This window comes from Nycticebus coucang, chromosome 16 (genome assembly GCF_027406575.1).
Source record: "Nycticebus coucang isolate mNycCou1 chromosome 16, mNycCou1.pri, whole genome shotgun sequence".
NCBI classification, from domain to species: domain Eukaryota; kingdom Metazoa; phylum Chordata; class Mammalia; order Primates; family Lorisidae; genus Nycticebus; species Nycticebus coucang.
The window spans coordinates 74,541,076-74,555,111 of NC_069795.1; the positions used below are offsets into that span (position 1 = coordinate 74,541,076).

Here is a 14,036-nt window from a genome sequence, read left to right on the forward strand (position 1 = left end):
TGATGGCTCACGGAATGACCCAGGAAAAGGCTCGTTAGGGAAAAGATTCCTAAACAGACTGTTCTGTTCTCTTAGGACATTTATTGCTTTCTTTGGGAATTCCTGCCTCAGACTCTCACAGTCTCCCACATGCTGCAGGCTAAGGCATAAAACTCTGGAATACTGCTATTATTATAGCAATGTAGCCTGATTAGATGCCTTATTTTTCTTTCTGTATATTTTCATTTTATATTTTCCTTCCCTGTTAGCTTGGGTCTCTCTGTGTTTCCATTTCATCACCTGAAAAGTGGGAATTTATACTATTTTCAAGGTTTTTCTCAGGATCAAATGAGATATACGTCTGAATTCCTTGTACAGGCATCCATTCACTGCTGCGTGGATGCCCAGAGGCTTTCTGAATACATTATTCCCACGAGATCAAGACAGGCCTACAGTCCAGCCCCCCACCCCCCGGGAATCTCCCCCACACAGAGTAGGTCTGTAAACACTCCTCACCCCTCCAATTCTCCCCACCCCACGTTCTAATCTCCCATTCACCTTAGGGTCAGTATAGCCGAGGGATTAGGCCACCAGCTTCCCTCCCTCTCGGCATACCTTGTAGAGCATATAATGGTTTTTTGTCACTGCAAAGATGAGGTTGATGTTGTTCTCTGCCAATTTCTCTCCAAGCAAGGCAAGGGATGGATAGTCCTGGGCCAAGGCAAAAGTCGAGGCTTTAACAGTTTTAACAGGTGGAAATCCTAGCCCCTGGCCCTGGTGCACACTCAGCAGCTCGGCACTTACATGAAATGCATCTCTGCCTGGTCCCTTAAGCCCCTTAATAACCAAGCGCCATCGGAAGCCCCCAAATTGAGGAACTGGGTAGATCTTTAAGGAAAGGACCCTCTAATACCCACCAGACTAGATTCCCTCCCCTGCCTTCCCACACCAGAGAGGAGGAGTGACGGGGCGAGGTCCTCCATGCTAGGCTGTCTCCATCCTTACAGCAGGGATGGGGGCGACTTCAGAGACCCTAAGAGAACAGCCGTTGCATCCTACCGCCTGCCGTCAGCACTTGCTCCCTCAGGCCCCTCCTTGCTCAGAACAGACAGACAGGCTGCCAACCTCTGGACAAAACGGGCCACAGGTGCGGGGGTGAGCAGAGAGAGGAGGGAGGGAGGGGCTGCGAGACCGTTAGCAGTGTCCTTGAGGATTTTAAGGGCTATTGATGGGTCTTGCTCCCCAGGTGAGCTCCCATTGTGGGTCTTTCTTCCAGACTCCATTGTTCTCAGATAACATGGAAGGATTGGGCACCGACCACCTTTTGAAACTGGACAAAATGTGCTTATTCAGGAAAGAAAATTAAGAAGAATTCCTCTCTGGCTAGAAACCAAAGTGAATTTGAGGAAAAAAAAAGAAAAAAGGACACAGTTTTTTGGGGGGGAGGGGGAGAAATCACAGGGTTTAGTATGACAAGATTCTGATCATTGCTAGGTCTGGGGTGGTGGGTACTTAAGGGTTCATTTTACTGCTCTATTTTCATATATGTTTGAATTGTGCACAAATTCTTTTAATTATATAGCTGTGTCATAGACTATTGGGACAGACGGTCTGGGTGCAGGACAGCTCTGCCCACTCTTGACACTGACAAGGAACCCACCAGTCCAGGGAGCCCACTTCTAGAAGTCAGCAGGTCCTGCCTATGGCGCCTCTCTCAGCCGTGACCTCTGCAGAAGCACAGCCCCCACGCGCCTCTAAGGTCCCCTCTCTCCTATTATTATAGACCTACCCTTCCCTTGGGTCGCCTCTTCCCCACTAAGCAGTCCCCATTCAGATGCACAATGGCAGAAAGATAAACCAGCTACAGAAATCCCTGGGAAATGTTCTAATCTAAGTGAATGAGTTCTGGAAATTCAGCTGGAGAAGATGGAATAATGAAGCCCAGTGCCAGGACGGGACCAGAAGGCAGTGAGCACTGAGGGCCACAAAAGGTTTTGAGGTGGGGCGAGCACTAGGACGTGGTAGGGTTACAGGATGGGTGTCAGGGAGCCAGTCCCTGGCCCTCACCATCTGGTTGGACGCAGTGTACTCATTGGCCTCATTCAGGTGGCACTGGCCGTCGTGTGGCTGCACCAGGCCCCCCAGTTTTCCGTCCAGCGCAATGTGGGGCACGTCATCCGTTGTGAACACCAGCAAGTGCAGCGCATCCTTCCGCCAGCCGATCTTCTCCTGAGGACAGAGGGGAGGGTACAATAGCCTTCCTGCCCAGGCCTGCTCAGGGCATCAGACCAGGCAAACCGCCTCTGGGAGCCAAGGTCTGAATCAGAGGTGGTCTCCTTGCCGTGAATGACCCATAAGCCTGGGAGAGGCCCAGCCTGCACTGGGGAAGGCTGGCTGCAGAGACAGATCTCCAAGCCCGGCCCCTCCCTCTAGCCCACCACTCTCTTCCCCACTCTTGCAATCACACCCGAGGGCTGCTTCTCTTGGCCACTTCCCCATTTAGCCTCACCCGTTAACCTTCCCCAGGACAACCTTTAGCTGCAGTCCCCAAGTCTCCCCATCAACACATCTGCTGGCTGTGATTATCTCAGATGATGGTTAAGGGAACCCTTCAGCCCCACTCAGACGAGAGTCACTTAGAACAGAGCACTCAAATGACCAGTAGATGGGGCCGTGTTTTGAGGGTCTGGTAGAACCTGCCACCTAGTCTGGCGATGTAAACCACTCCAGTCATTAATTGAGCCACTTTGGTGTTTAAAGTCAAATAGAAAAGGTAGATCCTCTTTCTCCCTTTACCGCTTCACTATATGGAATTTACCCATCTTCAGAAAGAGACACAGCTAAAAACAGTCTGTACTGCAAGTCATATTCAGCCTTTGTTTCCCTAAAACTACACAAAAACACTCACAGACATTGTTATTAGGAGCAGCTAGACCCTAATACAGAGGAACACTAGGATACGATCATCTTCTCACTAACTGAAAGGGCATCAAAAGGTGTTGGCAGCAGAGTGAAATATGAGGGGTTTCACCTCCTGCTCGGTTCCCAGTGGAGTAGGAGGCAGGGCCCACAGACCTTCCTAGTTTAAAGCTATTGCTAATTTTTGGCAGCTGAGGTAAGAAAGGGCCATCCTCTCTGACTTGTCATCTGAATGATGGACACAAGAACCTAAAGAGCTACAGTGTTTTCTCTCTTGATCCAGAAGCAACACGGAAATAAAAACATAAATCACAAGAAATCAGAGCAACATGCGGGGGCAATGGGATTTGAAAAGAAGCCCCGTGAGGACTGAGAACCAGGAGACCTACTATGAGAAAGACCATAACCTTCTGGGAATGAGTTTCCTAGATACTCCGCGTTTGTCCAACGCACAACTACTGACCTCCTACTGCGTGCCAGGCCCAGAGAAGGTGCTGGGTCCACAGAAAAGCTTGTTCCAGACCTCAAAGAGCTTACAAGCAAACGGAAACAGAGACTGCAATACGCCGTGATACGAGCATCCATGAAGGGAATACGGTGTCGGTGGAAGGAGGGGGAGGACACTTCGAGGAAGCTGGAATTAGAAAAGAGAAGGAAGAAGGCAGAGGGGGTGGGCAATCCAGGCACTAGCAAAAGCAGAAGCTGAAAGGCACACATGAGGAAGCTGGGCATAGCGTAGGGGCTTGGAGTAAGAACCAAGAAGGTCCCTCAGGCAATGAAAGGCAAAGTCCTGACAAAACTATTTACTTTCTGGTATAAAAGTGGGGACAGTGGTTCCCCTTTCTGGCAGAATTGGGAAAAGGTCACCAAGAGGCATCCAGGGTGCGGTCCTGTTCTGTTTCTTGAGCTGGTGTTTTTTATTTTGTAAACATTCATCAAGATGTACTCTGATATATAGTTTTCTGCGTGTGTATTTTGATAAATAGTTTAAGACTTTAAAATAAGTAAAACAATGCATTTTAAGCCATGGAATGTGGAAAAGAAGGAATCAGATGCTTGGGAGATAAAGCATAATTAAGAGAGCGTGCAAACCAGCAAGGTTTTCTTGCAGCAAAAATGTACAGCCATGTGCTAAACACCCTAGCAAGAAGGGAGAAGAACAACCTTTAATTTAACAGAGTGTATTAAGAACCATAAGGAAAATCAGAGACCTAAATAAATGGACAGAGAGAGATCGTTTTTATGATTAGAAGAAGGAATGGTATTGAGCTGTCATTTCTCTATAAACTGACTTATGGATTTGACATAATCACAATCAAAAGTTCAGGTCTTTTTCAGAAAACAACAAGCTCATTCTAAAATTTATATGGAATTGTAAACAATGAAGACTAGCCAAACAATTTTGAAAAAGAAGAACAAAATTGGAGGACTTCTGCAGGGAAAACACTTGAAGAAATTGGCCTGGGAGAATATTTTATGAGGAGGACCCCCTGAGCAATTGAAGCAACACCAAAAATACATTACTGGGATCTGATCAAACTAAAAAGCTTCTGACAGCCAAGAGCACAGTAAGTAAAGCAAACAGACAACCTTCAGAATGGGAGAAGATTTTTGCAGGTTATGTTTCTGACAAAGGTCTGATAACTAGAATCTACGGAGAACTCAAACTAATCAATAAGAAAAGAACAGATAACCCCATTTCTATGTGGGCAACAGACTTGAACAGAAACTTCTGTGATGAAAACAGGTGCATGGCTGACAAACACATGAAAAAATGCTCATCATCTTTAATCATCAGAGAAATGAAAATCTCATTTTCATTTGTATTTCTTGAGCTGGTATTAGGTCTATGAAAATATCCCACTTTGAGATAACATCTAACTCCAGTAAGATTAGCCCGCATCACAAAACCTCAAAACTACAGATGTTGGTGTGGATGCAGAGAGAAGGGAACACTTCTACACTTCTGGTGGGAATGCAAACTAATACAACCTTTTTGGAAAGAAGTTTGGAGGATACTCAAAAGTAGACCTACCATTTGATCCTGAAATTCCTCTACAAAGTATATACCCAGATGATCAAAAGTCATTTTACAACAAAGACATTTGCACCAGAATATTTATTACAGCCCAATTCATAATTGCCAAGACATGGAAATAGCCCACATGCCCATGGATCCACGAATGGGATTAACAAATTATGGTGGTATATGTATACCATGGAACACTATGCAACCATAAAAAGATGAAGACTCTTTTATGTTTACCTGGATGGAGCTAGACCACATTCTTCTTAGTAAAGTATCTCGAGAATGAAAAAAAAAGTATCCAGTGTACTCAATACTACTATGAAATAAATATATAATCACCTACACCAGTGGTTCTCAACCTTCCTAATGCTGCAACGTATTTTCACTGTTAAAAAGGGGTCACAACCCACAGGTTGAGAACCGCTGACCTACACATTCATATGAATGATAAAACATAACTATAGTCCAGAAAGTAGGAGGGAAGAGGAAAGAGAGGAGGGGAGGAGGTAGGCTGGGAGGAGGAGGGCATTTGGGGGACCTCACCTAAGGTGCATAATGCAACAGTACATTTCAAAACTATTAAGCAAAGAGTGTAAATGTCTTACCACAACAAATAAGTAAGCCAGGTGATGGACATGTTAGTTTGATATAAGTAGTTCACATTTTATACCAAATCAGTACACTGAATCCCATAAATGCCTCAATGTACACAGTTATGATTTAATAAAACAAAACAAAACAAAAAAACTGGAGGACTTATTATCCAAGGTCAAGACTTCTTACAAAGCTACAGTAACAAGACAGTGTGGTTTTGACCAAAGGTTAGATCACTGGAAGAGGGTAGAGAGATCAGAAATGGATTCCCAGGTATGTATGTAGTTGATTCAGCGGAGAACACTGGAACAATTAGACATTCATATGCAAAAAATGAAGTTCAACCCAAACCATATCTTTTACTATACCCAAAAATTAATTCAAAGAGGCCCATAGACCTAAAAACAGACCTAAGGCTATAAAAATTCTTAAGGAAACATAGGAGAAAACCTCTGTAAGGTTTAGTATAGGCAAAGATTTCTTAGATAAGATGATTCATAGGATAAAAAACAAAAAGTTCTGTTCTTTGAAAGATACTGTAAGAAAATGAAATGACAAGACACAGACTGGGAAAATATTTGCAAAAATTAAAAGTACTATAAAGAATATATAAGGAACTCTCATAAATCAATAATTTAAAAAACCCAGCTGTAAAAAGTGGTCAAAATGGCTGGGCATGGTGGCTCACACCTGTAATTCCAGCACAGGTGGAATTTGGGAGGTTGAGGTGGGAGGATTGTTAAGGTTAGGAGTTTGAGACCAGCCTGGGCAACATAGTAAGATTTCATCTTTAAAAACTTTTTTTTTAATTAGCCTGGTGTGGTGGCCCATGCCTGTAGTCCCAGCTACTCAGGAGGCTGAGGCCAGAGGATCACTTAAGCCCAGGAGTTCCAGGCCACAATGAGCTATGATAGCACCACTGCACTCCATCCTGGGTAACAGCAAAACAGTCTTGGAAAAAAACAAAAATGTGGTCTAAAGATTTAATCAGACAATTCACAAAAAAAGGATATATGAATAAGTGCATGAAAGGATCCCAAACACTATTCATGATTAAGGAAATGCAAATTAAGACCACAAAGAGATAGCCATTAGGCATATCTGAATGGCAAGCAAACAGTCCCTCTAATACCAAATGCTAACAAGGATGTGCAACAACCAGGACTCTCAGGGTTGCTGGTAAAAATGTTAAAATGTACAACAGCTTTGAAAAACAGTTTGATAGATTTTTTTTTTTTTAGAAACAGAGTCTTACTTTGTCACCCTTGATAGAGTGTTGTGGTGTCACAGCTCACAGCAACCTCCAGCTCTTGGACCCAGGCGATTCTCTTGCCTCAGCCTCCTGAGTAGCTGGGACTGCAGGTGCCCGCCACAACGCCCGGCTATTTTTTGTTGCAGTTTGGCTGGGACAGGGTTCAAACCTGCAGCCCTCGGTATATGGGGCCGGTGCCCTACCCACTGAGCCACAGGCACCACCCCCAGTTTGATAGATTCTTATAAAGTCAAATATATACTTACTATCAATACAGCAGCCCCACTCTTTGGTATTTACCCAGGAGAAATGAAAATTTCTCCTTATGTAAAAAATTCTGTGCAAATATTTATAGCAACTTTATTCACAATTAGAAACAACCCAAATATCCATCAAATAGTGAATAGATAGACCCAAGTACATCCATACAATTCTACTTGGTACAAAAAGGAACAAATTACTGATACACACACCATCAAAGATGAATCTCAGAAGCCGTTTATCTGACTCAAAGGGCAATTTACTAATTCCATTCATAATGTATTCAGGAAAACATCAACAACAAAGGCACACCAGACAACTTTCTGGGGTGATGGAAATAATTTGTACTTTAATTGTGGGGGTGGCTATAAGACTTTACAACCAAAAAATATATATATTTTTTATACTTATATATATATATATATATATACACACATCTATGTGTGTGTGTGTGTGTGTGTATCTTTGACTCAAAGATTCTACTTTAGGGCATCCATCCACAAGAAGTATTCTGAAATATGCACACCAGTATTTTTGTTAACAGTGAGAAAAAAGGTAAAGAAATGAATAGCCTGCTGTGTGGGGAAAGTAAGGAAACTGAGCTGTCTCCTCTGTAGCTGTTAGGAATCATGTGTAAACATGTATAATATGAAGTGAAAACAAAGAAGCCCTGTATCTGCAGTGTGATCACAAACTACGTAAGAAATGAGCACAGCTCTATTAAAAAAAATATATATATACACCATAATGTAGCCAGGGTTGGGGGTAAGGGTAATCCTTTTTCCTCTTTCCCATTATTTTCCAAATTGTCTTTCCTAGGCAGACAACACCTTTGCAAGACTGAATGTGGCTTTGCCTATTTCCTCAATACCAGCTTCTTGAGGGTCTCGTGGGCCCCAAAGCAGGGTCAGGGAGGAAACAGAACAACGCGGAAGGTAGGCGCCTCATGACAGGCACTGGAATCTTCCTGCTGCCCCCAATTGCCCAAATTATTCAACACCTCAAAAGCTTTTCTTCTTCTCAGTAAAAAAGAAATAATACACACAAGATGTGAGCACTTCCATTATGACACTGATTCTTCCCTACAACCCTTGTGAAGTGTAATCTTACCATTTTACCAGGGAGGAAACCGGAGTTTAGAGCGATGACGTAACCAGCCCATTCAACTAGCAAGGGCCAGAGAAGAAAGCCAGATCACACAGGGAGAGGAGGCTGCTACGCCTGGAATAAATGAGATAATTCATAAAAGTGCTTGGTTTGTGGTAGACTCTCAGCTAAAGAGTGCGGATCCAAAGTAAATGTTTGTTGAATGGAAGGTGGATTTGAAATGGAAACAGCCTCACAAGTGAGCAGTGGCCCAGCATAATAATAATTCTGTTTACCATGAAGTGGGCTCTTGTTATGGAAATGGTGTTAACAAACTTGGCCTAGAGGTTAGGCTGCAGCAGTGCTTATTCATTCAACTGGCCTTTCAGGCTTGGAGGTTTTATAAGTGGTAACTTCTCAGAGCTTTCGTATTAGAAATAGTTTCCCTTACTGTTAGCTTGGCTGACAGAGCTATCTGTTTTGAAGGTTTAAGCTCTAAATTCCATGTTTGCGGTAGGAAGTAAGAGTGGGAAAATGGATTTTTTTTTTTAAGGGCCACAGAGAGACCTCGTTTCTAAAAATAGCCAGGTGTGGTGGGCACCTGTAGTCCCAGCTACTCGGGAGGCTGAGGTAAGAGAATCACTTAGCCCAAGAGTGTGAGGTTGCTGTGAACTATGAAGCCACAGCACTCTACTGAGGGTGACAAAGTGAGACTCTGTCTCAAATAAATAAATTAATTAAATTAAAAAATGAAAAGAAAAGAAAAACACTGGCCTACAAAATTTAATACAGCATGAGGGCCAGAGTATGTGAGCTCTGGATTACATGAATCTGCATTCACATCTCTGCTTTGCTCTAACAGTGACACCCTGAGTCAGGCACATCACCCCACTGAGTCTCACCTTCTTCATGTGTAGAAAGGAGATTAGTCTGCTTTGCAGACTGGTGCTAGGTTTAGACCAGTTTTTTCCAACCTTTTTTTATCTCACGGCCCACTTGAACCTATAGTTAAACTTCCGGGGCACACTTAAATTATGTTGATCCAAAAAAAGAGTTAAAAAAAAAAAAAGAATATACTTACGGATGGCACCTGTGGCTCGTGGGTAGGGTGCTGGCCCCATATACTGAGGGTGGCAGGTCTGAACCTGGCCCTGGCCAAACTACAACAAAAAATAGCCAGGCATTGTGGCGGCGCCTGTAGTTCCAGCTACTCGGGAGGCTGAGGCAAGAGAATCGTCTAAGCCCAAGAGCTGGAGGTTGCTGTGAGCTGTGATGCCACAGCACTCTACCAAAGGCAATAAAGTGAGACTCTGCCTCTTTAAAGAAAAATATATATATATTTTTTTTTCTTAAACTTCTTTTGAAAATAATTTAATTAATAATCTTTAAAAATTTTCTTGGCACACCTAAGATCTTTTCGTGGCACACTGGTTGAAAATCACCAGGATACCATGAGTTTGTATCATATTAAAATGTTTAGGACATAAAAGGGACTATAAAGGGACTCTATAATTATTGTTCTAGGACTGGTAATAATTTTTACATTTCTTCTCTTCTCTTTTTACTACTTGATGTGTGAGGCTACACAATCTTTACACGGACTATAACTTCTTGTAAAAGCCTTGTACTAATTCAAAACCACAATGAGATTCTACCACAGCCTATTAAATTGGCTAAAAAGAAAAAGACTGACCACACCAAATGTGGAAGACGATGTGTAGGAACTGGGACCCTCGTACCTTGTTGGTAGACATATAAAATACATACAATGTAAACTTGTACTTTGGAAAACAGTTTGGAAGTTTCTCAAAAAGTTAAAACACCCATATGACCCAGTCATCTGGCTTGTAAGTATTGACCCAAGAGAAACCAAAGCATACTTCCACACAAAGATATGAACATAAACGTTTATGGCAGCTCTCCCACAATAGGCAAAAACTAGAAGCAACCCAAATGTCCTTCAGCAGGTGAATGATAAATAAACTGTTATACAGCTGTGCAGTGGAATGCCACTCAACAACAAAAGGGACGACAGCATTGATGAATCTCAACAGAACCGTGCTGAGTGAAATAAGCCACGCAACAGAGGATATACGACATACATGTAACATCTCGGCAAACGCAGGTTTTTGTTTGTTTTTGAGACAGTCTCTCACTCTGTGCTTTGGGGACACAGCTCACAGCAACCTCAAACTCTTGAGCTTCAGCATTTCTCTTGCCTCAGCCTCCCAAGTAGCTGGGACTACAGATGCGCACCGCCATGCCTGGCTGTTTTTTCTATTTTTTGTAGAGACGGGGTCTCACTCTTGCTCGGGCTGGTCTTGAACTCCTGAGCTCAAGCAATCTGCCCACCTCAGCCTCCCAGAGTGGCAAATGTAGTTTAATGTGTGGTGACAGACAGCAAACTCATGGTATCCTGGAATAAGGGGGAGGTCATGAGGGGAGAAGACAAAGGAACAAAATACTCTTTTGGAGGTGAAGGGATATATTTGTTATCTTGATTGTGATGTTTCTGGGTGGGGTGTATGTATACATATGACAAAACTGGTCAAGTGGTACACTTAATATATGTAGTTCCCTGCACATCAATTATACTTTAATAAAACTGTTTTCTTAAAGCCTTGCTTTGTTCAGAATGTCATTTAAATACAATAAATTTCTGTGAATACACTGTGCTGGAAATCCAGCCATAGGTATTCTTTCCTCTGGCAGCAGTATGTTTGCCTTATCTTGTCCTTGACCTTGGGCAAGTTACTCTTTCCCCATCTCAGCTTCCTCATCTATAAGAAGATATAATAAGGTTGTTGAGAGAAATTAAATAAAATGATACACCTGGAGCCCCCAGATCTGTACTGGGAATGCAGCAGTAAATAGTCAATAATTTATAGCCATGGAGCCATCGTCATCAGAGTATTTCCATGGAGTTGAAAATGTTTGACTTATGTCTGTAATTCAGAAGCACACAATCTTCTCTTGTCTGCTTATCTGTACTTTTTAAAAATTTTTACATGTTGAATGTATTCTCTTTTTAAGAAAGTAATTTATAAAAGCAGGCTTATTCATTAAGTTAAACTTTTTTCCATGTCTCTGAGTAAAATGTAAATAAAACCAGTTTCATTAAACATGACAGACATCAGCTCTCAGATGAAGATGTCAGGGGCAGACCCTCTGGACTCATAAGGAAGCAGCCCAGTGTCTGGCCAGGACAGAGATTCCCTTAACGTTTCTTTGTTCAGTCATCTAATCTGTATCCACTTCAGCACAGGTCTGGTTCAAACACAGTTCCACACTCATGTTTCGGCACCCGGAGAGGCAGGACCTCATGTACGGTATTCCCAGGATCGCAGGGTGTCTGGTCGTATGGCTCTAGGACAACTTTCAGCCCACACCCTGCTCTCTGTCCTCAACAAACTGGTGTGTCCTCCTGGCCTCTCCTCTGATTTCACTGTCCCAAAGGAAGGAGTGCTTCTCCCTCCCTAAGGAAACACAGGCCTGAAAATTCCACCATCTTTGGAGAATTTGTTCCATCCGTCACTCTCTCTCCTCTGGTTCCTACCCATATGCTTAAAAATATGCGCAGGGCCCACTTATAAAATCTTTCTCTTGACCTAGTAACTCAACCAGACCGTCACCACTCATCTCTCCCTTTTGCGAAGACTAACAGACTGGCCGGGTGCGGTGGCTCACTCTGGGAAGCTGAGGTGGGTGGATTGCTTGAGCTCAGGAGTTTGAGACCAGCCTGAGCAAAGCGAGACCCTATCTCTACTAAAAATAGAAAAACTAGCTAGGTGTTGTGGTGGTCACCTGTTGTCCCAGCTAGTCGAGAGGCTTAAGCAAGAGGATCACCTGAGCCCAAGAGTTTGAGGTTGCTGTGAGCTATGATGATGCCATGGCACTCTACCCAGGGTGACTGAGTGAGACTCTGTCTCAAAAAAAGAAAAAACAGACTAAAAGACTTATTGCCTCAAATTCCTCCCCTTAATTACTTATAATCTGACCTCACTCTCAGTTGTTCATCAAAAGGAGAAGTAGTAATGGATAGAAAACCAGCCCTTTCCATTTTTTAAGAAAATAAATAGAAATGGAGTCTTCCCAAGAGTGAAGGCAGACTTGCTGGCCTGTCCATCTCCAACATCTGAACCCAGAGAGCTTGAGGGCTGGGGGAGAGAACAAATGGTTAGGGACTAGAGGACTTGCTTTCACTTGTTTGATGACGGTTTGGTTCCTTGGTTGGAAGGAGTCACATTCAAAGGCTATAAGGTCTAACAAAGGGGGAACGTCACTCAAAGGACCAAGGTCAGGCTTCCATCCCCTTCCCCTCCTGACCTCCACAGGCTGTCTCTGAGTCCCTGAGAACAGCTTCCTCACCCCACCTGGACTCTTACCCACAAAGGAAGCCAACAGGAGCCAGGGAGAGATTTTCTAGACACCAGCTCAAAGTTAAGTGATGCTTAGCAAATGAAATGAGCATGTGTGGTTAGAGAGTTCATGGTCACAGTGACCACATACAGATACAGCTTAGCAGGTGCACTGCTGAGAACCAGAGAAGACAAGCTCGAAGGGGCTGCAGCAGGACAAGAGCACCAATGGCTTACTGGGTAGAAAAACAGACGTAGAGGAAATATGTGGCACCTGAAGTTTGGAGGAACCCCAAAGATTCTCTTCCAACCTCCCATCCAGTGCAGGCATCTTCTCTCTGGCACGCACTGCGTGGGTACAGGGTCCCCCAACCTCCGCCACACAGCTGAGCAGCTCTTCCTTCAGAAAATTAGGAAATTCTTCCCTACCCTGGCCTCCACCCTGCTTGCCTGTGTCTACTCTAGGACATCCCCTGGAGGAGCCAGAGGCCTTATTCCCTCTGCTATCATGCTGTCTGAGGTCTGTTAACATGCTCCTCCCATGGCGTCTCTGCTCAGGGGACACGGTTCCCACATCCTGCACCATCCACTCACCCCCTCTACTCTCTTACTTCTTGCTACGTCTTACACACAGCACCCGGAAACAGACACAGCTCCCTGGACGTGGTGTGACCCGCACAGAGGAAAGCTGGCTGGAACTGTGGCCTGCAGGGCTCCTAATCAGACCCCTGGGGCACGTGGCCTGGGTTTTGCAGCTGAGTCTTCATGTCGAGTCTGTAGGTCCCCAGAGCTTGTTCACGCACATGGACTATGGCGGAGCATGATGAGTGAGAGAGGCTGACTCAGGACACCCCGCTGGGGAGTGCAGGGGAAGGCTTGGGAACCTAAGAAAAGCTGGTGTCTCTCCCTCGCCTACCTTAGAGTGGGCTGGCTGGCTGGCTGGCCTTGGCTTGCTTCTGTGGAGACAATAATACTCTCTGGAAAACAGTGTCCAAACAGGAGTGAGTCCCAGAATAAAGCTGCCATACCAGGCAGCAGGTTCAGGGAGCACAGAAGCAGGAGGCAGGGTGACCCCTTAAGGGAGCTTTGAATTTCCAGGTTCTCTGCTCTTGGGTCAATCTGTCTAATTAAAATTAGCAGTTGCCCAGATGAAGGGGTCCAGGTGTCAACACAGCCCACTACCCCAGTTGTCACTGAAGAGTTGCCAGGCACATGTGCTCTCTCTATTGAAAACAAAGACCCACCACGTGGAAAAGTGTCTTGCCCCAGTGCTACTGTGAGAGTCCAGAGAGCAGAGCCAGGGGTTCTGAGACATGCCCTTAACTGGGAATGAGAAGGCAGGTATCAGAGCTCCACTTCACAGATGGGGAAGCCAAGAGCAAAGCTAAGCACACTCACTCAAAGGGCCAGGCTCCATCAGCACTTTGACTTCCAGACAGTACCAATGGTCTCCCCTGGAAAATTCCAAGGGCTGGGAGAGCCACATTAGAACTGTTTCAGATAGAGGAAGCTCCACTCCAGAGAAAAGTGACACGTGCAACTGTCATCCCCAGGACTG

General features: G+C 44.3%; 1 protein-coding gene across 1 annotated transcript in view; it reads right to left on the minus strand.

Annotated features, from left to right (window-relative positions):
- The window catches only part of ITGB5 (integrin subunit beta 5), a 125,832-nt gene that overhangs the window by 55,785 nt on the left and 56,011 nt on the right, over positions 1-14,036 (minus strand). Inside the window, exons 6-7 of the mRNA XM_053564172.1 lie at positions 2,047-2,208; positions 595-690 (exon numbers count right to left, since the gene is read on the minus strand). Coding sequence (XP_053420147.1) covers positions 595-690; positions 2,047-2,208 — 258 coding nt within the window. The remainder of the gene's footprint in view (positions 1-594; positions 691-2,046; positions 2,209-14,036) is intronic.